The sequence below is a fragment of the Coturnix japonica genome, chromosome 2 (assembly GCF_001577835.2).
Source record: "Coturnix japonica isolate 7356 chromosome 2, Coturnix japonica 2.1, whole genome shotgun sequence".
Lineage (NCBI taxonomy): Eukaryota > Metazoa > Chordata > Aves > Galliformes > Phasianidae > Coturnix > Coturnix japonica.
This window is the reverse complement of record NC_029517.1, coordinates 116,252,104-116,273,446: the sequence shown is the minus strand read 5'-3', so window position 1 is coordinate 116,273,446 and position 21,343 is coordinate 116,252,104. Positions and strand designations below refer to the sequence as shown.

General features: G+C 38.4%; 1 protein-coding gene across 6 annotated transcripts in view; it reads left to right on the top strand.

Moving 5' to 3' along the window:
• The first annotated feature begins 5,192 nt into the window (after positions 1 to 5,192).
• The window catches only part of RGS22 (regulator of G protein signaling 22), a 61,021-nt gene continuing 44,870 nt past the window's right edge, over positions 5,193 to 21,343 (top strand). For 4 of the 6 annotated variants that reach the window (XM_032442814.1, XM_032442815.1, XM_032442813.1 and 1 more), the window contains exons 1-5: positions 5,669 to 5,860; positions 6,493 to 6,521; positions 8,865 to 8,927; positions 15,892 to 16,113; positions 20,753 to 20,838. In XM_032442814.1, the coding sequence (XP_032298705.1) occupies positions 5,803 to 5,860; positions 6,493 to 6,521; positions 8,865 to 8,927; positions 15,892 to 16,113; positions 20,753 to 20,838 (458 nt within the window). In that variant the 5' untranslated portion in view covers positions 5,669 to 5,802. Of the gene's footprint in view, positions 5,409 to 5,668; positions 5,861 to 6,492; positions 6,522 to 8,864; positions 8,928 to 15,891; positions 16,114 to 20,752; positions 20,839 to 21,343 lie in introns of those variants that run through there. The other 2 variants (XM_015856129.2, XM_032442816.1) reach the window with 2 other exon arrangements.

The following is a 21,343-nucleotide window of genomic DNA, read 5'->3' as shown; positions in this document are numbered from 1 at the left end:
TCCTAAGTCTTTAAGTGTGTGCAAAAAATTATTTAGGGCCTGAAGAACACATCTCTTAGAAATGCTTTGTTGTGGCAGTGCTTGGTGGTTAAATAACCAATATATCGGTCACTGAGATCCAAAATAAGTATTTTCCTCTGGTTTGAATCTGGTACACTTACCTGGAGCATGGGCTAATAGATGCTACACATGTGTATCATTATGTACTTTGTAGAGCACAGAATGCGCCATTGGGATGCAGTTATTCTCTAGCCTTTCTGTTGAAGATCTTGTCAAATAATGCTTCAAATCTTTGAATACCAAATGGGCAAACAACAAGCATGATTTATTTTCTGAAGGGCAAGGTATAGATACTGCTTTGTGCTCTGAACAGAAATGCTTGCTACTGCATTCATTATTTTAATTCCTGTTCTGGATTTCTTCTTTAGTTTAAACAGCTGTAGTTGTAATAGAGCATGTTATAGAACAAGGAACGGATAGCAAGATAACAAGCTAACTCTAGAAAATGATTTACGCAAGTAACTAATTGAAATGTGAATTCATCTTGAGGGTTAAGTTGCTTTTGTCACTGAAAAAAGACCTCTATTTCAAATACATGCATTCTGGTGATGACGATATTTTATCGCAAGGGGGCACCAAAGACTTTTGTTACAGAAGAACTTTTTTTTCCCAATTCCACGTCTTAACCCTTGCACACCATCTCCGACGTTGGGGATATAAAATGTTTTGAATAAGCTTGAGGCAGTGGTGGCCATAATTTCTGCCATCAAGAGATGAATACCAAAATATTTTAACTGTCAAGAGAATAGTGGCATCCTGGGAAGAAATTCAGATGGGATTGCTTCTTCAGGGCTGCCTTTGAAGGATGAAGCTGTGCTGTGTACACAGCCAGGGCCTATAGCAAGTGGGTAAGATTGGCCTGAACAGCCCCAGTTCCTCTCTCATCCATACAGACTTCAGTCATCCTGCAGTCTCTATAGCAGCCTGGTGCTGCCTGCAAAATCTGCCCCATTAAGTGTCACAGTTGAGGTATGTGAAAACCAATAGTTTCAACAATGGTACGTTCTGGGCTTTCTGCAAACTACTTTTCAAATATAGACAGTGTTTTTTGTAATACAATCTAGAATAGTTTTACAAAATGAGCAGTTTACAAGTGTGTCCTCCAGTTATCTTATTCTAAATTAAAGGGAGAAAATCTTTTGGTATGTATTTTGTTCACATTTAATTGATGTGCTGATGGCTTTAGTGAACAAGAAAGGGGAAACATTAACTCCATAAAGAACAAAATTGGGATGGAGCAAGTATTCCTATGCAAGACACTTCAAGTGCTATCGGAGAGGCAACATTTATTAGTTTAAGTCTGTCAGATGCGGTCTGGAGTAAGAATTTGGGAATATGGTATGTTGTGTGTTCCGAAGTCTAGGAGAATAAAGAATAATTTAACTGTATTCTTTAAAAGGCTATAACCCCATGCTTTTCTGAAACACTGAAATACTAAGGAGTTCATACTGGTTAAAAATTATTGTACCGTACTTAATATCTATTTTGTTGGCACTGGCCTGTTCTGGAAGCTGATGTGTATGAAATCTTTCTTCCTTCCTCCTGAATTTTTCCTAGCTAGATTAGTCTCTCATTCTACTTCCTTACTGAAATGTACAAGATATACAATTCAGAAAGGTTTCAATAAGTGATCAGTGGGAGGTGTTGCTATGAACCCACAGGCTGGATGCATCAGCAACAATATCCCTTGTGGAGAATTCAGCCGTCACCTGGAGATCCTGGCTCTAGGGGCTGTTTTTGATGTCTGTTTGCTTGCAAAAGCAAGACTCAACAGAATGCATTTCTTGTGTCTTGCTGGGTATATGCTACCTGTTGCCAGGCAATGATTTTACCGAAGGGTATGTTTGGCATTATTGGCATGTGTTATCACTATCTAATGAAGTTGCTTCTTATGTCTTCTGTATAAAACCTGTAGGTGACTAGGCCACCTGCTGAGTCGGGATCCAGGAACTGATCCAACTTCAACCAAACTACAAAGAACACCAGGGGAAAAAATGTCAAGACATTTACTTGTATAACTGGAATTGAGAAGTGGTGATAAACTTATGGAGCTTTAACTAGCACTGCGAAAGCCCAGTACAAACCATGACTCCAGTTTGTCTATATGAAAAATAGAGAATAGACAGGAACAATGCAATCTTTCATCTGTGGTACATCCCCTTATGGTAAAACCATTGAGGGAAATAACTGCAATAGTAGTTTTATTTTTCTAATATTTCTATCTTATGTTTCCTTTGAAAACAAAGGTACTGTAGCAGGGCTGCTAGTTGTAAGCTCTGCTTTATATTTATTCAGCATACAATTTATATAATCTATGTAGTTTATTAGCAATGGGTCTAGTAGTTCTTTCCCGATTTTCATTTTGCCCTCACAGAACAACTCATTTCTATACTCATCTTCAAATTTCAAGAGTCTTGCTGAATAGGTTTTTTCAATCATGTATTATTTCTCTATCCAAAAATTAGAAAAGTTATTGCAATATTCTCCTGAAGTTCTAGCAGTTCTCTGAAGATGTGAATGCAGATTTCTGAAGTGATCAGATGATTGTAGATACAAGGTGGGCAGTTGTTGTGTACAAGATAGCAGGGGTACAGTTGCATCACAAGTTGCCAGGTGGTTCTACTAAACTTCAAATTAATTTCCAGGTATGCCTCTATCTTTAGGATTGTTTGACTTTTTTTTTTCCCTCTTCAGAATTCTGTCTGTTCATCTCCCTAGTAAGCGTTTCTTCCTGTGTCTACACTTCTGTCAGAACTGCATTAAACTGCAGTATGAACTCATGTTATCAGAGTCAATGCACAAAAGCCAGGCCAGTGCAACAGCTGGCTTCTGCCATTGTCTTAATAGAATCATTCAAGGCATTTAAAGAACAGCTTTCTGACAGTGAATTCATGTTTTCTCCTCAGGATTTAACTCCCATTTTGGCAGTCCTGCAGTCAATATTTAAACAGGTTTCCTAGCACCTGTTTTCCGAACATGAGGTCGCTGCTTTCACACATACAAAACCTAAAACGTATGCGGCAATAAGAAGAAAATAATAAATTTAAGTAAGACTGGATTTTTGTAAAGGTGATTAAATGCTAATGATAATACATGTTGAAGTGTCCAGGTGCATCTGAGTTGGGAAGTTTCCATTGAAGTCAATGAGAATTTGTTCATAGCTGCCATTGGAGATCCATCTGGGTGGCCTATCTGCATTTCTCTTAGCAGTACTGTTAGTTTTGTATGCCATTAATTGTGGAGATGTTCATGACTTCACTGTGCTCATTGGTAGGAATCATGCATTAGTATCAGAACACCGAAGCAGACATTTGTTTCAGATAGTAAAAATAAGAGGAGAAGAGTAGAGAAAGAAAAATGTGGAAGATGAGATGAATCTTTAAATCCAAATTTCACCACCCAATGAACGTCTAACTGGTTTACTAGCAACATAAAATGAGGAATGGAAGGTTCTCTTTCTTCAGACACACACAGGTTGATTTAAATGTGTGTTGGTAAGTAAGAGAATATGATAATGGCTGCTGACAGGTTCTTCGTGAGAGAGTACAGTCTGTGTTTCCTGATGAGCGTCATCCAAAATCAATCTCTGCAGTATCCTACAAAGAGAACAAAGACCTGAGGGTTTTCTACTGAAATATACCAGATGACAAGAGAGAAAACGGACTTTTGTTTTTTACTGAATTGTTTCCAAACTTCATTTCTATCTAAGCTGACTTGTGGTTTCCACTTTGTATTTAAAAAAAAAAAATGCATTCTTCATGCATCTATTGTTGTTTGTTCTTATAAATACACAAGCAAGTTTAGAAGTTTAGGAGAACACTAAAAACTAAAGCCTATATCTAAGCATCCATCAGAAAGAAAAACAGGCAAGGGGAAAAGGAAGTGTCCACTGAACATTAATGTTTTAAATCATACCAAATAGTTTGGTTATAAGACCGTGCAGTTTCATTTGCATTGCAAGTCTGCTACCTGTTGAAAGACTTCTTAGCTTTTTGTGCTGTCTTGTTATGTATGTTGGGTGAACTGGTTTGATTTATTGTATAATCACAACAAAATATGCCCTGCTATATGGCAGTAAGAAATCATGCATCTAGATGTATTTCACTGAGTATCAACCTGCTGCTTATCACCTCTTGTAGTGACTAAAATAATCCTTTTCCTCTTCCCCACACCTGCAGAGTATGTCCACATGTAAATTTCTACATATGTGAAAGCAGACACAAGTGATAGAGTTTGCTGTGAGTAGAAAGGTTGTGGTCCATTTTGGAGACTTCTTGAGCACAGGTGATAGATTAAACTTCTCAGAGGAGACCTTTATGCAACTTACATATATGCCATACTGCTCCCAATGGTGTTTACACCAAGCTACTGGAATCAGTACTGTTCTGGACAGTAAAAACTCTGAGGGAACTTCTATGCCAAATGAACCTGTAGGTGCCATAAGAGTTCAAGCAGTTCTAGGATCACAGATCACACAGAATCACAGAATTACCCGGGTTGGAAGGGACCTCAAGGATCATGTAGTTCCAACCACCCTGCCTAGCAGGGCCACCAAACATACGCCTTTAATCAGATACTAAGTAGGAAGTCTTCAGATCCCAGCTACAGAACACCTAAAATCCACTGAAATCTTCATGTAGGAGCTTGAATTCCTTCCTAATCATAGAACTATCAAGGTTGGAAAAGACCTTGAAGATCATCCAGTCCAACCATCACCAATACTTCCCAGTTAAATCATATATCTCAACACAACTTCCAAATGGTTCTTGAACACTCCCATGGTCGGTGACTCCACCACTTCCCTGAACAGTGCACTCCAGTGCCTGACCACCCTTTCTGAGAAGTAATATTTCCTAATGTCCAGCCTGAATCTCCGCTGGCGCAGCTTGAAACCAATCCATCTAGACCTATCACTGATTAGATGAGAGAAGAGGCTGAATGCACAGTTGTATTTAAGCAAACTAGAAATACAATTTTTTTCTTTTATTGAATCCTCCTTGAGCCCGCTAATAGGGGAGTAGGCTCTGCTTGGTGTCCTCTTAACTGAGCAATGTTTGTGTTTCTGCTAAACTGGGGCCGTGGAAGCAGTGGGGAAGGCTGTTTCCAGGGCTGCAGCTGAGGTATCCAGCACATCACAATGAGATGCATGTCAGGAACAGCCCAGGTTTCAGCTCAGCATGAGGAATACCAAGCTTCTCTCTATTTTTTTATGTGGCTGAAGTGGAAGCCCCCTGCCATAGGTGCAACTTCGTTACCTGTGATCAAGCCTCGCAGTCTGCCTGAGGATACAGACTTACTTGTTTCATGCATTTCCTCATTAGTTGCACAGTTTGGGATTTTCTTTAGAGGTAAATTATGCCTGGCTGAAGGGTTCTGCTAACACACTAAAAGGATGAATACCATTTTGAACTAAAAACTGCATATATGCTGCTTGAGAAAAGTGTTTAATCTCTTCCTTCTAATAACCTCAAATTCCTACATCACAGACACCTCTTTTGTGGCTGTATGGTCATCATATCCATTACGTGAACCTGCTTCAGGGAGCTCCACATCAGCAGTAGCAGTTCCTGCACCAGCTGAACTCATCGCGTGTTGTTTGCAGTGCCATAGCAACCCAGGCCTGCTGAGAGAGACACAGCAGAGACCAGGAGTTTGCAGCCAGGCCCTGGAGTTCTGCAGCTTCCATTTCTGGACTGCAGGGAAGGATTTCACCTTTGTAAACGAGGTTGCCATCCTGCAGGGATGTGTGACGGCCCTTTGGTGCATAGCTCCAGCATGCAGTCGAAGAAGCTTACAACTGGTATGTAATGCTTTCTGAGCAGGGTAATGGGCTGGATCAGGGTCCCACAGGGAGTCCGACCTTCATGTGACTGCCTCAGGTGCAGAGGCACTGATATAAAGGAGAAAGGTTTTCACTGTTAAAATTAAGCTTGACTAGCAAAACTCATCAGTCTGAAGAGACAGCTGTGATCCCTTATGAGACATCACAAAAGATTTTTGAGATTTTTCTGTTTAAGAACAAACCAAATTCTTTTTTTCCTTTAAATTTAACTTTTGATTCCCACTATTTGCTATTCAAGATACCCAGAGCCTCATGCAAGTCTGTATTTTCATTAAAATCAGTAAGATTCTACTAATCAATTTTGCGGAGAAAAGCAGATGAACAGATAACATATATGTGAGAAATAATTACATGAAATGGTACTTTCATTGTATTTTAATGATTCTTGCAATAGTTGATGGTTTTGTGAATCAGTCAACATTACTGTATCATCTTAATATGTATTTTCTTTTCTTGGGTTATATTATTTTAATTCAGAATGTCCAGAAAGATAGTCATGCCTCAGTCCTTCCTTCTGCTCAGTAATTGAACTTAAACAAGCTTGATAGTATTGCTTGTACAATAAGCAATATCTCATTTTTGTGTTTCAGAGCCTCCGTGTATAACAGAAGAAGTGTTTGTAAGTATGTTTTATAAGGTTTGGTCATTCATTTTGTCATGCAATTGTAGAGCAAAAGAAAAGAAGAAAAGTTTTTGGAAGCTGCTTTCTTTCTGTTTTTTCACTTCTTTCATCTTCTAAGTATGGAGTGACATTTACAATTTTCCCAGACAAGGAAAAAATCACAGAATACTTAGTTTGAAAATAATTGGGAAAACAACAACAACAACAAAAGGGAGAAACAGGAAAATGTGGAGAATAAAGATGAAAATGGGAAGAAAAGTGAAATATAATGAAACAAAGAAAAAATCAATGGGAGTTTCTACATCAGAGTTTCAACCAATTCTCTCCTTCTTTTACTTTTCCTGTCCTTTTCTCACAGCTCATTGTAGGATCTCTCTTGTGTTTGTCTTCCCATCTGAAAGGTAGACACACTTAACAGTTCATGAGAAGTGAAAACGTGTATCTCACAGCGTAGTTAACATATATCTCTTCTTTACTGAGGATGCCTCTGTAACTGCATAAGTATATTTCAAAGTACAAGTTGATTGCTATTCATTCTGGGAGGCTCCAGATACTAGGAAGATTGGAATCAGTCTGAATCCCGGCAGAGAAAATCTATATATATGTAATGGATATTTAGCATATGTAAATACTTCCCCTCAGATTTTAAACAATATCTCTGTGTATCTGTGCTTTTTTTCATGATGGCAGTAATAGAGAGGGCTAATTGGGTTTGTTTCTATGAAATTACTAGGAGGCAGTTGCACACCTTTGCAAAAAATGGTTTTAAAATTCCTTTCAATGTTAAAAGACTGAGGGAGAGCAGGCCCAGGCCATGTTTGTACACCAACTGCACGAAGGCAAATCTGTCAATCAAAATTGCAGTAGTGGAACATTATTTAACACACCTTGCCCTCCAGTTGCAATTATAAAGCTGCTTTTTCTAGTAATAACTTTGGCTGTGCAACAGGAAAGATGGAATGGGTAGAAATTAAGCAAAACACTTCCTGACACCAAAAGTCAAAGTTATAGCACAGTATATACAATCCTATAACCTATAATATTCAAATATGAAAGTGCAATTATGCTTTTAGATGAAAATAAGGCTGACCACCAAAAATATATATATGTATATATATATATATATATATACACACACATACCTGACGAAAGTATATTGTGTTTGTAGATAGAGGCAATTAAGTAGCAAAGCTTTCATTAGTAACATCATAAACTTTTTATTGATTAGTGATTCAGTGTGTTTATATCTCTTGCTGTTATATGGGACTACAGAGGATTATATTCCTGGCAAATTAAAAACACGTGTTACCTGCATATTCTTTAGCAGCTTGTGCTGTTAATAAACATTTTGTTTTGAATAAGCCCTTTAAAACAGTGAGCTATTTACAAAGTGTATTATCATATCTAGCAATCTTCAGTCTCCTCTTTATCAGTTTGACATCTAGTTGTGCATTCCCTAACCAACATGAGGCAGACTGCAACGTGTTTCTAATGATTTTCTTTGTTTGTTCGTTGCTGAATTGAAATTTCTGGATCTGATTGACTGCCTAGTGGCACTAGTGGGAAAATTTTCTGTTAACTTCATATTGCTTTTGTTTAGATAGTTGGTAAATTCTCCAGTATAATCGTTACCCTACCATATCTAAGCCCATGGTACTACAACTGCACTAGAGAATGGACCTGTGATCCAAATCAATTGTTTTCTGTAAGGCAGAAAGCCTTGCTTCCAGTGTCATCTTCTACCATTTAAATTCAAGAAAGGAAACAAAAACATGCAGATGCAGCCTTGATTCTGATGAAGTCAGTAGGAAGCTTCCCAGTTCTGTCAGATTGCAATTATGGCAGATACTGCTTGCTTGGTGAGCCAAATTATAGATCAGTAAACTCCCTCTTATTCCCTAAAGCATCTCTGAGCAGCAGTGTGGAGTGGAAGCAGGCTCTGCTGAGTGTCTCTACTCCCCTCATTCCCCAGTGGGAGAGAGAAAGGTATAATGTGAGGCATTTTTAGACCATTAGCTTATACACATATTTTCAAAAATAAACATGCGGATGTCCAGCTTTCAGAAGCTTCTGGGTTTATGAAGGCTTTATCTGTGAATTTCTTGGCAAGGCATTTCCTTCCACGTGTCTTTTAAATTGCTGAGGACCTCAGCGGTGTGCAATGGCTAGAATCTAACAATGATGTAATGATTATATTTTCAAAAGTGAGAAATGACATTTTACAAAAGTTTACATGTCATATCTAATGGAAAAAAACAACAACATTGAGGCAACAATGTGTTCAAAATGTGTTAGCACAGATGATTATAAGCCTTGTTTTCTGGTTCTGTGTCTCTGCAGGAAGACTACTTAGCCACAGATGCTATGCTTGTGGACTACTTTAATGAATTTCTGACTCTCCCGGTAAGCACCTTACAGAAATTGCTTGCAAAACACAAGAAACATCTTACTAACAGTAAGTTAATCCAGTTTAGAACATTTTGTTACTGGGAAGCTAAAAGGCTTTCACAATATGTCTGTAGTCCAATAGTATCAGTTCTTACTGTTCAACTTTACTATCAGTGTTATGGAAAATCACACAGTATCTGGATTTATGGGGATGGATTTTCTCTTGCAAATATCTGTATTTAACTCACAGTGCACCAAAATATTATGGATATGAAATGAAAAAGACATGTAAATACATAAAAAACATGAAGAATCCACTTTTATCGCAGTATCATAACACACCAATAAAACCAGGGCTTCTCCTCTTAAGTTCTTCTGGCATTTACTCAGAGATTAATGAATATTTTTGCTCAAGAACCAACTCTATGTGTCTTCATGACTGTGTAAGTCTCAAAATATCTCCAGAGAAGGAGACTCCACAACCCCCCTGGGCAGCCTGTTCCAGGGCTCTGTCACCCTCACCGTAAAGAAGTTCTTGTACACATTCATGCAGAACTTCCTATGCTCCAGTTTCAGGTCGTTTCCCCTTGTCCTGTCTCCACACACTGCTGAAAAGAGTCTGGCCTCCTCACTTTGCCCTCCACACCTCAGATACTGATAGATCTGGATCAGGTCCCCTCTCAGTCTTCTCAAGGCTAAACAGACTGAGTTCACTTAGCCTTTCTTCACAGGGAAGATGCTCCAGGCCCTTCACCATCTCTGTGGCCCTCCGCTGGACTCTTTCCAAGAGTCCAGCCCTTATACCTTTCCACCTCATTGCAAGGCTCTTGAAACTAAATTTTAAAAAGAGATAAAGACACAGCTCGAAGAAAATGTGTGGTGATGGGGTTCATTTTTTTCTCTTTCATTTTTTTTTTTTTTTTACTTTATCCATCTGCTATGGGGTAATTACATAAATCCAAGCCTAACTACATAGCCTTTAAACTCCTTCCATGTGCCAGGTTTTTCTTAGCACAGGAACACCATCTTCCATGCTCATTTGGAAACTATGCTTCAGGTTTTCCTCAAATCACAGAAAATCCCTAGTGGGAAAGAAGTTCAGCCCTCTTAGTCTCTGGATCTCCTTGGATATGTACAGGTTTCAGGACATCTTTTAGTAGCCAACATTCTCTTCGGCCTCACAGGGCTCCTCAACCCAGAGTCCTGGCTCAGCTCAGCAGCTCTGAAATGCAGCAGTTTGTCCCAGCCCTTCCAACTGCTCTGAAGCCCACAGCAAAGGGTTCACAGACAGTCCTGAGTAAACACTGCTTTATTCTGGTAATCTTGGTAGGTTTCTGAGATGACACATGGTCTCTATTTATTTATTGACATATGTTCATGAAAACAGAGGACGTATTAGCTGTGTTTATTTGTAATGTTCTCATAATTGGTTTTATTTTCTCTTTGATCTTTTCTTGAGGATTTACCCTCCACAGGATTAAGTTCCATTAATACCTTGGGTTCTGCGGTTTGAATATTCTGTACTCTGAATTTCCCTCCTCTTCTCAAACACTTTGACTAAAACACCATATTGAAAATTCCATTGCTTTATTCTTGTTGTGCTTATCCTCTGTTGCCTAGAAACAGTATTACCCAGGTGTGTTAGTTGTCAGGCAACAAGTTAAACTGAAAATGTTGTGTGACCTGATACAAGAAATCAGTGGTAGCATACGCTTATTTTAAGAGACTGTCGCTATTTTGATTTATAAAGCAACTCTGGCATATAGAACATCATAATAACCTTTAAGAAATAATGAAGTTATAATAGTATCTGGTACAATTTGACATGAGTAGTGGTGTACCCCAAAGATCTGCATGCTGTAAAGAAAGACAGTTTGTAAGGAAAATACTTCAGAAAGATAAAATAAAAATCCCACGAGGTCTCTTGCTGCCAGTACTTTTGTAGTAAATAATCAGAAATGAAAAATTTATGAGAAGCATTGGTATATCTACATTTCCACTTGGAGCTGTTGGCAGAATATGTCAGAGAATATGCTTATCCAGGAATGAAAAGCTGTAAGTCAGAAGTCTCCATCCAACTCCATGTTGGAGGCCTCATTAGTATCAACTTGTTTCTCCCACGCCCAACAGGAGCTACCTGCTTAATGAAGGGAAAACAATTAAAGGAATAAAGGAATAAAGTTTGTGCCTGTTGCTCTTTCTGAAAAGAAAAACAGAATCAGCCTGGAAAACCTGATGCTGTCAAGAATGACATCAGGCTGGACCTATGAGTAGCAGGTGACAGAAAGGGAAGAAGGAAATCCACACTACTGCATGTTTCAAGTCCTTCTCTGCTTTGAAGATAGCTGTGGATCATTCTGTGAGGCTACATTGCATGCTCATCAATTTCCTCTTGTGTTTTCCGTGTCTGCGGAGGGAGGCTGCTGATGCCATTAAAACCTCGCTTAAAAAAGCTTTTAAGTCAGTTACACCTCACATGTGTGTTATGTTGAGTCTTATCCAGGACTAAAAACATCTTTGACATTCAAGGAAGCAAAATAATCTATCCTAACTTCCTACTGAAGGTGGCTTTACTCATAATTTGCCTTTCTTCTCTCTTCAGTGATGGTGTGTGATCATAACTTGTTTTTTACTCATCAACAGAAGGGAAATCCTGCACTCACTAAAGTCAGTGGGAGATGTGGCACTGACCATATGACCATATGCAGTTTGAATTTTCCAGGCATTTCCTAAGGCTGCTCAGATTCTTTTCTGGTCTGGATTCTCACTGACTTTTATTTATGATCCATATATACCCGTCTTAAAGATGTTTTGGCAAAACTCCTGGATGAGATTTTGGTTCATTCCCACCCTTTCAGGGCCTTAACCTAAGAGGAAGCCAAGCTGTGGTCATCCCGTTTCTCTTGGGATCAAACTACATTAATTAGGGTGGGATGTGGTGAGCATACTTATGCAATTTGTTAGCTGTATCTGAAGTGTATCTGAAAAGTGTTAAGGCAGAGAGAACAGCAAGATTTATATGTCTGATATCCTGGCAACACAGTGATGGATGCTGTTTTGGTTTTGTTTTGGGATGACTGAGGGAAATTTCCCTTCCCTTCATTTAAGCGTATAACTTTAGGTTTCATAATCATATATTCTATTTATTCTTCAGCTGAAATCATATTCAATGTACATACGACATCTAGGAAATCTCTGTCAAAAATGTGCAGACAATAGTTTAGATTTTTAAAGTATTGCGGTACCACAATGTGAAAACAGTTTGTGTTGTTTGCTTGAAGGTTTTTATTTGAAGCTGAAATAAATGCACTGAGTAATCTCAGTTATACTGGGGCCAAAGGGAAAATTGCCCATGGATTATAGTTAGTAAAGTCTGTAGACTTACTTGTCGGTATTCTCAAATCCTTGTTGATCCTATTTATTGTTCCAAATTGATAATGTATGAATCCCAAGTTTCAAGGCTCCTGCCAAAACTAATTTTTTTCCTTTTCTTAAAACATCTTGCAGTATAATTTGGCTTGGGAGCTTTTCCTCTTTATCTTCAAAGGATCAAAAACTGGCCCAAATTGAAAAAAGACTGCAGGGAAGAATGCATTGATACTTCTAGTCTTTGGTTATTGTATTTTTCTTGTCTCTAAATTGCCAAATTTGGGGTAAGAGAGGCATTTCTTACAGTATTATATTGGCACAAACATTTATTTCATAGCGTAGGCTATTATCCAATCCTTAACACAACGTAGTCATCTCCACAGAAGAGATTTCTTGTTATTACAATGACCTGGAGTATGGTGATGCCATAAACTTTTCCCATTATTGTCCTGTGAAACATTGCATTTTATGGCACTTGGCTTCTGTGGGAAAGGTTTTAGGTTTGCTATTTTCTGTGTGTGTGTGTGTGTGGCTTGTAATGTGTGGGAATGGCTAGAGTGTGTGTTTTGTTCTAAAGCTTTTCACATACCGAGAGCACTGACTGATTCTCTCTGTCCGGTTCTGTAGCTGGGAAAACGTTTCCTACAAAACATCAGCTTAGGTTTTTTTTTGGCTGGTGTTCCTATTTGATTTTATTATAACATTATCGTTTTTATTTTTGTTGTGGGGATGAATTAAGAAGGTCACGACTTACCTCTTCTTTCATTACGCCAATATAAACTTTCTATTTATCATCCTAGTTTTCTCAAGTGAGCTGGTCAGATACACTTCCCCAGAAAGGCTTAAAAAGTTCTAAAATGCTTTCATATGATGCTTCGATGAACAGTTTTCTGTATCTGGACGAAACTGGGTGTTGCACAGAATTGTAGATCTCTCCATGCTGGAAAGGGCCTCATGGAGGTCTGTAGTCTTGCCTCCTGCTCAAAGCAGGTTCATCTCCTTAGTGCTCAGACCAGGTTGAACACCACTTTCCTCATTTGGACTTTGGAACCTCCAGCAATAGATTCCATAGTCTCTTTGGACAGTCTGTTCCCACTCCTATCATCCTGTTATTTTTTTTTCCTACATCCAGTTGAAACCTCCCCTGTTTCAGTGTATAAGTCTCAACTCTTGTCCTGGCTCTGTCAATAATCTCCTTGTAAATACTGTCAGACTGCTGTTAGGTCCCCACTGCACTCTTTTCAACTACACAAGCCATGGTCCCTCCCTCCCTACTCACAGGGCTGGTGCTCCAGCTTGTCAGTCTTTTGCTGGGCTTACTGAAACTTATGAACATTCTTCTTGTACTAGGGAACCAAATCTGGATACAGTATTTCAGATATGGTCTTACTAGTGTCAGGTAAAGGAGAATAATTGCCCCTGGGGACAGGTAACTCATACCTTGGTCCAAACCTCAATGTTCTTGCCCAGAACCACCTGTTTCAGTCAAGTATGTAATATCTGAAGTCTTAATCCTGTTAACCCATCACTCATGAACATTCTTTTGTTCCATTACTATGTGTCTTATAAATGATTTCTAGTTGGACACCCAAAACAACAATACCCTCTACATCTTAAAACTGGTCACTGGCATCTGTCTTGCTACATTAAAGTTGCCATATGTTTTCTGTTCATTTAATTAGAGTGTGTACTGACAAACCTAGATCTAGAGAAAGTTACAAGAGATAAAATACAAGTAGATAAGTGATAAACTACGGCATCTTTGCTTCGTTTTTAATTGGAATATCATGTAACTAACACAATCTGTTCCTATCTAGTTGTGTAGTTCTAGGCTATGGAATTTGGATTTTGTTTCCTTTTTTCTTCTGCAAGAAAGTGCACTTCAGATCCTGAGAGACTGAAGCACCTTGCCTTCTAGTGTATTTTCTTCTGTTTCCTCCTCAAAAACACATGCAAGCAACAACAACTATGTATACATACATACATACATACATATATAAATACACACACACTATGTATATACATATATACACATATACACATATACACATATACACATATACACATATACACATATACACATACACATATACACATATACACATATACACATATACACATATACACATATACACATATACACATATATATAGTTGGAGGTTATTAAGGTAGAACCACTTAGAAGTTGATAGCTGTCAAAATTAGCTTTGCAATTAAGTGAAATGTACACACAGCAAATGAGGAGATCTGAATGGAGTACAGAGAACACATAAAACAACACATAAAAGCCTCTTCTAAATGCTGCTCAGTGCTTCTGGAGAAAGGCACTAAATCTTGCAGAGTACCCTGGAGAAAATTAATGCCAAAAGAGGCATGAGGTGTCGGAGAACAAAAACAAGCCTTGATTTCAACTACGTAGGTAACTAAACAGACTGATGCAATTCAGTGCATGACTCTGGCCAGTGACTCTCTGTCATAGGCCTAATCGTATTCTTAAAGCTCTCACATGATATGCTCTTTGCCAGGCTGAGCCTCAGCAGTGAGATGTTATGGGATAAGCAGGGAATGTTGTAACCACATGTTGCAGCCACATGGTTTTATTTTGGACATTCCTCTATATGACATTAATCAACACGGGGACTTCAAACAGGAGCAACAAAATAGCTGACACTGACATGGTAACTTTGGACTTCCATAGGTGTAAAGGAAGAATGAAATTGGTTTATAATATACTTCTATATTATATGTAGTACATATTCAATATATGTAATATGTACGTGAATTATGTCTCTGGGTGTAGATATATATGCTTCTGTATGCATACTGTGATATATAAAGTTCAAGGAAATGAGAAATACAGTACCTGAAGTAGTATAATAATCTTAATAAGAGCAGGGAAATGACAACTGTACAAACACCAGGTGGGAGCCTGTTTGGAATAGTGCCCAGAAGGGTCTTGGCACTGGATCTGGATACGGCCAGGATTTCACATTCTTGTTTTCTTCAGTTCTTGACCATGACATGCCTTCTTGTCCTCCATCTGAGTACTGGGAAATGCTCATATGCTCTGGTCGTATAGATCCTCAGAGTCATAAATGTCTTGGGTATTCCTCAAGGTTTCTGTAAAATCAACCAATGCAGTTGTGTATGACCACTAGCTACAGGTCATCTATTTTGGTAGATGTTTGGCCTCCAAGTAATAACATAGGGAAAAGCCTTTTCTACGAATGGAAGTCTTCAGATTCATCCTCCTCAAATGCTCTAACATTTTAGAAATCAGATTCATTGTTGTTCTTTTCAAGCTCTGACTGTTTGAGGTTATAAATGTGAGAATGACACTGGAGATGTAAACTTGGAGGTAAGTAGTATCCTCCAGAACAGTTACTGAAGTCACTGTAAACTATATATTCTAGGAATTTGTGTAGTGGATCTATAATTCGCATATGAAAATGAATGGTCTGTTATCTAGAATAAGTCAAAATCAAGAGAAAGAAGCCTCGTAATACCATCTTGCATTCTGTAGGATGATTCTGTTCTATAAAAAGTAACTTCTAAAAATGAGTTATTTCCCCTATTGCAGTGTTATAAACTTTCCAAACTTCTTTTGTAGACTTTTGCTCAGCCAGTTAAGTTTAACTCAGACTTTGGGGTTTTTGAAGTAGTTAATGACATCCCACAACGCCTGGAACACCAGCTGAAAAAAATTCTACATGATCAGAAACCTCCAAATCCCATTTATGATGTTATAAGAAAAGCAAAGAATGATGGGCAGCATTCCAAAAAGATCACTGATTCTTCGGCGTTCAATATTGATCCAAATTACAACACTATGGTAAGCATCTTATAGCCACTGGATTTATATTTAGATCTTACTGTAGAGATACTGGCAGTAGTTATTGTTGTGTTTGGCTTGGTAGCTTGGGAAAAATGTTGATTTATGTTAGGAAAACAGAATGATGGGCCAAACTATGCCCTGCAATGCACATGTGTCTCCCAGACAAGTGAATGGAATTACACATATACATCCTGTAGCACAGAATTCTGAAGATTCTATTGGGCAGGATTCAGTTGTGTGGTCTGAATACTTTTTAATATTAAAAGAAAAAATATTATGATAACTGTTACTTTACTAGTGATCCCTGGAATGTGCAAATTGACTGAAACTAATGCATCTCAGTCCTTCCTTATTAATTAATTTCCTTGTGCGGCTATGAGCTCATCTGTGGTCTGGCAACACATAAGTCTCTCCTCCATCAATTCCCCAAAGATTTTGATGGTTAGCATCAATCGAAATGGCCAGAAAAAATAACCTTTAGCAACAAGAAATGTTGGATTTTAGAACAAATATGTTCAAGACTTGTTCAAACAACTGTCAATTACCTGCTTGCTTTCAGGACTATCTTCAGCACCAGATTAGGCATGTTAAAATCAAAATCTTAAGAACTATATGCACCTCAGAGAATGCAAGGCAGTATAATTAGTTGTGTGAGTTTACCTTTAAGCAATTGATTTGGAGGAGAAAAAAGATATATATTTCTCTGGGATACTTGGTTTGTTCCTTTCTTGCTTACTTTGCATTGGTGTGACTGATGTGACTTCAGTTCATTTCATTCAAGGCCAGTGTAAGGTCTTGCTACATTTTTAGAGGCGGCTGCTCTAAATTATGTCATAGCTGGAAAGCTGAGAGAAAATCAGGGAGTTAAAGCAGACTGCTGCTTTGCTCAGTGGAAGCTTGATGATTTTCAGAAAAGAAAACAGTGTCGAGAGAGGTCAAAAGGCAATGATGTTTAACAAAACGATAGTTAAGTGAGATTGCAATTATCTGCAATATAAACTGGACAAATGCTATGACAGGAAAAGGCTCACAGACATCTCTACCATGTTAAACCATTATTTTCATGAATACGTTGCTTGGGAGCACAAAAGCAGAAGAGCTATTGTTGATATCTTATTTGGACTCAGGAATTGACTGAGAAAAAGTTTTGTGCTTGTAAAAGAATGGCTAATACTGTTCTCTGGGATAACCTCACACCATTGCAACTTTGGTCAGCCTTTTTTGACAAATTGAAAGCCATCACACTGTCTTCTCTACTACTTAAATCTCTCATGGACTGGAGCAACAGGCTTCCTCTATTATTTAAGGATATCTTCCTTTTTCCATGGAATTTTCCAAGGATGGGAAGCACAACTTCCTGAAGGGAGGTTGTGATGAGGAGACATTTGGCCTGTTCTCCCAGGCAACAAACAGGACCTGAGGAAACGGCTGCAAGCTGTACCAAATGAGGTTTAGATTAGACATAAGGTAAACCTTTTTCTCTTAGAGAGTGGTCAAGCACTGGAATGGCTGCCCAGGGAGATGGTGAAGTTGCAGTCCCTGGCAGTGTTCAAGAGGTGTCTGGATGAAGAGCTACAAGATATGGTTTAGTGGCTTGTGTTAGCAATGGTAATGGGAGGATGGTTGGACAAGATGATCTTGTAGGTTTTCTAACCTTGTGATTCTATGATTCTGTGGTATTTTGAGGAATAATATGCTTTTGCACTTTTTTCACCTTTTTTATGGTGTTTCTTCTTGTCTGTCACTTTCCTGTTGGTTAACATTAGTAGGCAGCTAAGCTCCATGCTATCATTTGCTCACTTTTCCCCAGCAGAATGGAGAACTAGGAAGGTAAAAGAGAGAAAACTCATGGGTTGAGCTGAAGGCATATCAATAGGTAAAGCAAAACCTGCATGTGCAACGAAAGGGTAATGAGGAATTCATTCACTACTTTGTAACAGTGGGTTGATATTCAGCCATTTGCAGGACAGCTGGGCTCAACGCACATTGCAGTTGCTTGACGAGACAAACACCAACACTCTGAACATTCTCCCTCACCCCTCTTCTTTTCTTCAGCTTCATTGCTGAGAATGACGCCATATGGAAAGGAGCACTATTTTGGTCTGATGGGGTCAGCTGTCTTGGCTATGTCCCCTCACAGCTTCTTGTACACCTCCAGCTTCCTTGTTGGCATGGTGTGAAAAGGCTTTGGCACAGATTAAGCCCTGTCTAGCAATAGCTCTCAATATTGTTTTGGTCACAGATTGAAAATAGTATCATATGAGATAATATGAAGAAAATGAACTATCCCAGCCTAAAAATGTACAACAGGCAACTTAAGTCCCTCATCCTATTCAGCTCTGGCATCTCAAGGCAGAGCCTGAGATAAGCTGCCAGAAATCAGTATTGCAACTACATAAGATGGGAGAAGTCAGCTTCATTCACTGTACCACCCTATGACTGAACTAGAAGAAGTATCTCAATATCAACACCAAGTGGTTCACTTCAGATCAAATAGGATTTGATCTTTCCGGCATAGAGCTTTGCTGATCCTTCACTCTATCTGCTTGTGTCTTCAGTTGCTTCACACTGTAAAGAGATTTACAGTTGCTTCCTATGAAAAGTCATCTTGAGCAGCCATCACCATCAGAAAAGTGACAGAAATGATCTGTGACTGGAAAAATTATGTAGACCTTTCAGGCATACTGAATTCAAATGCACCTAAACTAATAATACATCAGTGCTGTTTTTTTCTCCACCTCAATTTCACACTGTCACAAATTTATATATAAGTAAAAGATCTTTCTGTATGTGTGCCCTCATGCTTGGGAGTTACTGATATGGAGCTAAATGTCTTATCAGTGATTGAAATCAACTAAGCCTGAAACACATGAAGAAAAAACCCTGCAAATTGGGTAGGCATCACTATGGAAAGAAACTGGCTGGCATCCCACATACCTTACTTCAGAGAAACCCCAGTTCAGCAAAGCACTTAAGTATGTGTTTAACTTTAATCAAATGAAGTTAAACACATGCTTAAACTTTAACACGTGCTAAAAGCTTTACTGGATTGGGTCCCAAACATGGCCTAAGGCTGACTGGGTAAGGAAGCTAACCAAGGTAACAACCCTATTAGATTAAATGTCACATCTGTCTTTGGGGAAGGGAAAAGAATAGAGATTCTTTCCTTCTGATAGTATATATAATTTTGTGTACCAGCCATGTACAGACATGAACATGTTATGAATCATTCAGATAAAAACCTGGGCTGTGACTCAGTTAATACATAAATATTAAACACGGATTGATTGGCCAAAACAAAGAGACAACCTTCTGTATTTCCAAAAGGCTTGTTAGTTACCAAAAGGAGGTATACTCTGTGTGGTTGGGAGTAATTAGTCTCCATCTCCACAAGTTAGATTGTGTGAGCCACTGCCAACATAAGCTTTCCATATTTTGAAATAGTTTCTTCTCTCTAAATGAAACCACCCACTTTCTGAGTAATTTATATTTTTAATCCCCTACAGATATATATGAAGGAGAAATAAACCTAGTCCCAAATGAAATATTAGCTCATGGAAAGAAAATTTAAAGTGTAATCTACATGAACTGATTATTTGATCTAGCAAGTAGCAAAAAAATTGGTACTTCCATCCTTGTCCAAAATTCACCTGTTTCTTTGGACAAGAGGAGTTACTGCATTTTTCCTAACCACTAAATTCATGAAAAATGCACCTCAGAAAAATAAAACAGGTCACCTGCTAAGAGCGCATGAAGTACACTTTGGGGAAAGAAGAGGAAAGAAGATGAGAGGAGAGAAAGGAAAAAAGAAAAGAATAAAAAAAAAGATTGTGAATAGTATAAATTCTAAGAGAAATGGTTCGCTGTGGCCCACTCCCAGTGGACTTACTCTCTGTGTAAGACCCTTAGGCAAGTTTTTCAATTTGCTGGTTCTGTATAACTCCTTGCTTAAAACCTCCACATCATTCTTTGGTGGCATCTAGGTGTCTGCTTCTGCCATGCACTGAGACTTGGATGACCTGAGCTAAGATCTATTATGGGCCTGAATCTATTTGCACTTAGATACACATTAGAACTGTTGCTGTGTCAGCTGAGTTATGCAATGCTCCAACATAAAACATAGAAATGGGAAAGATGATAACTGCTAGGCATTAAGAATGTTTGATCTTGTTTTTAATATCCAGAGTTCTCCCATTTTGGGATTATAATTTAAGCTAGGGCTTCCTTATTCCTCAAATTATTGGGGGAAAATGTAATAGTCACTGTTTATAGATGGTGTTAAAGTCAGAGAAATAAGCAGTTTCCTACTTGCAGACCATTTTTGAGCATCTAATCTGCACTGGAACTGTATAATAAAAGCACAATTCATACATATATAATTTTTGAAGAAGCCATGGTTTGTTTAAAAAGTCGTACTCTTATAGAAGATATAGATTTAGACATAATTACCTGTTAGCAACAAACTGAAGAAACTCAGCTGTCCTAGCACAAAGGTTATGCTGGATAGCAAAGGTGGTGTTCATTGGATATTAGTTTTCCTTAATGCCTTAGGAGAGAGAGGAGAGAACCACCTACACAGAAAGCAAAACAAATAAGCCAAGGCTGCTGCAAATGGTTGGTATTTCTTTTTTAATAGTGCCTTGATCGAGAACAAGCAGTACAGTGGATTAAGAAGGAAAGGCTTCCAGCATTTCTAGAGAGTGACTGCTACTTTGAGTACAGGTATTGCAGTCTTTTGTGCTGTCTCTCAGTTTAAAATCTGTACATTTGTATTTTCTGTTTAACTAATCTTGAAGAAACGTTTTAATTCGGTTTTGTTCCACTTTTTCTTTCTGTTTAATTTTCGTGTTTTATTACCCTGAAGAAATTAAAAACAGTCACTTTTTCTGCTGGTCATTCTGTAACTTCCCATGACCACAGATTACGTACTATGTTACTACAGAGGGAGTAGGAATGGTCTTCACTGTATTCCCTGTGAGGAGCTGCAGCTGCCATCAGGTCTCCCCTCAGCTCCTCTGCTCTGGGCACTCCTCATAACATCTTGCGCTCCAGATCTCTCCACCCTCTTGACATACATGTTCCCAGTTCCTGTAGATACCAGTGCTTTAAATTGCTTTCCTGAATTAGGATCAAGATAAACTGAGGAGATAAAAATGCATGTTTAAAGATGAACATGAACATACCCATGAGGTTTATGTTGTGAGGTTTTAATTGCAAGATTGGCCTC